This window comes from Microtus oregoni, unplaced genomic scaffold, assembly GCF_018167655.1.
Source record: "Microtus oregoni isolate MIOR12 unplaced genomic scaffold, Mior012 000001F_ref0000356, whole genome shotgun sequence".
Lineage (NCBI taxonomy): Eukaryota > Metazoa > Chordata > Mammalia > Rodentia > Cricetidae > Microtus > Microtus oregoni.
In genome coordinates, this window is record NW_024543060.1 from 94,346,997 (window position 1) to 94,350,638 (window position 3,642).

The window sequence follows — 3,642 nt, forward strand, 5'->3', positions numbered from 1 at the left end:
TCGGTTCATACCTCTGCTTCTTAATGTAGGAGTTCTTTCTTGGGTTGTCCAATTTTGTGTTAATGCATAATGCACTTCTACTTTCTTATCATTTATATTACTGTATTATACATTTATTCTTAGAATGTCCTAATGGGCACTAAGCTAAATCAAGGGAAGATCTGGAATTTTCCTTATTTACCATTAAAACAGTAATAAACGTCACTGTTTCTGATAGATTCACTGGCCTCAAAGTAATTGTTGATTTGTGCATAAAAGATGTAAAAGCTAGAATGTATTTATGCTGAATTTGTGTGTGTGTTTCTTTGTTTGTGTGTTTGGAACTGTATACATCCATTATTTTTCTATTGCTATGATAAAATTCTATGACCAAGGGCAACTTATGGAAGAAATAGTTTAATTTATTTTATGGTTACTAAGGATATGAGTCCATTATGATTGGTAGGCATAGACACAAGTGGCAGATATGGCTGCAGGAAACTGAGAACTTACATCTTCAACTGTAAGGTGGAAGCAGGAAGAATAAATTGGAAGTTGGGCAAAGGTATAAATTCTCAATCCCAGCCCCAATAATGCACTTCCTCCAGCAAGGCTGCATCACTTCCCCACACAGCACAACCAATTGAGGACCAGGTGTTCAAGTATCTGAGCCAATGGGAGACATTTCTCATTTAAACCACCACAGGCACAGGACACATATACATTTTAAATGTACTTTATTTTTAAGTAGCACATAATTATTGCACATATTTATGGGGCATTTCATTATACTTTATTACATAAATTATATGGAATATCAGATCAGATCAGTAAATATATACATATATATATATATCATCTAAGATATATATTATGTCTTTGTGCTTGGAGCATTTAATTACTCTTCAATGAATATGTTGGAAATTTCAATTAGTTGTTGTAAAACTTTCAGCACCCCCATGATGTTCTAGAATGTAAGGAGTTATACCTCCAGTCCTGCTTCAGCCCTGTGTCCATTAACCACCAACGGCTTCCTACCTTAAACCATTCCCAAGTATGGGCACATTTTAAAAAACAGTTTTAAATAAGAAAATATTACCTAAATGTAAAGTGGTTAAGAGAGAATTATTCTTAAAAACATGAAATCTTGCTAAGAGCAGAGAGATTACTGAGGCAAAACAATCATTTTTTTAAATATTTATTTATTTTTTCGAGACAGGGTTTCTCTGTGGCTTTGGAGCCTGTCCTGGAACTAGCTCTGTAGACCAGGCTGGTCTCGAACTCACAGAGATCCGCCTGCCTCTGCCTCCCGAGTGCTGGGATTAAAGGCATGTGCCACCATCGCCCGGCCAAAACAATCATTAATATGCTGAGAATCCGTGTTTATCTAACCTTTCTGTTTTCATCTCTTCACGAAGTATAAATGGAGAAGAAAGGCCTGAAAAAAATCAGTCTTATTCTGGTCACTGTTTCATCAGACCTTATGATTCTGGTACTTTCCTGTCTGTCGGTCCCTGAAAAGGGAAGAATATCAGTACCCATCTTTGGATGGACAGTGAGATTATATTATACCACTAATACTTATTACTTATTCACTTTTTACTACATGGAAACCATATGATTTCTCATACAAGGCTGAATTATTGAAAAAGTCTCAATTTTGTAGAATTTCCTAAATATGTGAGGGGTGGATGTTGTCTTTTGTTATACCCTTCTCTACTCTTTTTACTGCAGAATTTATAAATAAAATGCATAACCAATTTTCTCCTTATCCAATAAATGTGCTTTCTAAAATTATAGATTGTAGCTTTTTATTTTATGATTTAATTTAATTCATGCTGTGCTCCAGGTGTGTTCATTCATTACTTGAAAGAACTTTTTTGCTCCCCAATTTCTTAATGGCATCTTTCATCTGAGCATTTCTCAAGGTGTAGATTAAGGGATTTAGCATGGGAGTTATCATAGTATAGAACATAGCAACTGCTTTATCAATAGATAAGGTAGCTACAGGTCTCATGTACACAAATATGCAAGGCACAAAGAATAAGACAACCACTGTGATGTGTGAAATACAGGTAGAAAGGGCTTTGCGCCTTCCTTCGGCACTGTGGCTCTTTAGGGAGCGTAGGATGGCCACATAGGAGACCAACAGAAGGAGGAAGTTTAGCAGACATATAAAGCCACTGTTAGCAGCAACAAAGAGTCCAAGAGTGTGAGTATCAGTGCAGACAAGGTTGAGCAAAGGATTAAGATCACACATAAAGTGATCTATGACATTAGGGCCACAGAAAGGTAATTGAAAAATGAACAGGATCTGTATAGTGGCATGAAGAAAACCTCCCAACCACGACACTCCTACTAGCAGGCTACATAGTCGTCGACTCATAATGGTTGCATAATGAAGGGGTTTGCAGATGGCCACATAGCGGTCATAGGCCATCACAGTCAGCAGGATGATCTCGGCACCTCCAAACAAATGCTCCCCAAAGATTTGAGTCATGCATCCATTGAACAGAATGGTTTTCTTTTCACAGAGTGAGTCTACCATCAGTTTAGGGGTGCTAACAGAGGAATAACAGGCATCAATAAAGGACAGATAGGCCAGGAAAAAGTACATGGGAGACTCTAACAATGATGTAGAAATTATGGTGACCACAATGAGCATATTTCCTGCTATAGAAGTGATGTAGATAAGAAAAAACACAGCAAATACAACTTTCTGCATCTTTGGGTTCTCTGTGAGTCCCAGAAGGATAAACTCTGTCACGTTGTTTTGGTTCTCCATTTTATTTCATGTAATAGGTGGTTATATTACCTGAAAAATATCAATGCAATTTTTAATCTTTTAAAAATCTCCACCTTATTGCGTTTAGTCTCAGATCTCTGTTTTCTGCTTATCTGTAAATTTTTATTTGTGTTCTAAGACAGGTTCTGAATTCTTCAAGTTGTTTCTCATGTGGCAACTCTCCTAGGAGATCAATATGAGGAATTTTTATGAGTGTGCAGGACAAAAGACAACTGATTATGCGAGTCTATTATGACTCAGGATCTAACTTGTAGTAGATTCTATGCTAGTGGAAGCTAAGCTTTAATAAAGATGTAGATGTTGTGTGTACAGGCTGTGAATGCAAAACTAAAGCACTTTCTCTATGTCCACGTGAAATAATAAAATTTAGCAAGTGTTTGGATATGAGTGTAAAACTAAAGAGGAAATTGAAGAAGGAAAAATATTGGGTGGTAATGCAGTAGAGTTGTGTGTGTGAGTTGGATGAGAAGGTCTGAGGCTGAGTACCAGAATGGAAGCCATAGAGAGGCGTTCAGATCCTATTTAGAGTAGGTGACATAGATATTCTAGGGTGTAACTCCTGGGAATATAGAGGATGCAAGTGCTGTGGTGGAAGATATAAAGCAAGGGAAGAGTGTGAGAGAAGAGAGGAGGAGATACAGGAAAAACATTTTTCCTTAAAAAATGATGTAATAAATTCTGTCATTTTATAGTCTAATAAAAACACGAACATGAAAAATTATGTTTATGAAATCTAATAACTTCACAATAGTACTACATACTCTCATGTGATTGAGCTTTTATGAGGCATGACACCCAGTTTCTTCATTAATGTTTATAATAAATTATGTGGTTGACATTATTTTGTCAATTTTTCA

General features: G+C 36.4%; 1 protein-coding gene across 1 annotated transcript; it reads right to left on the reverse strand.

The window, feature by feature from the left end:
- Positions 1 to 1,834: 1,834 nt before the first annotated feature.
- LOC121459080 (olfactory receptor 4C46-like) lies at positions 1,835 to 2,764 on the reverse strand. Its single transcript, XM_041668592.1, has one exon. It carries the CDS (start codon positions 2,762 to 2,764, stop codon positions 1,835 to 1,837), a length of 930 nt encoding a protein of 309 aa, XP_041524526.1.
- Positions 2,765 to 3,642: the final 878 nt, after the last annotated feature.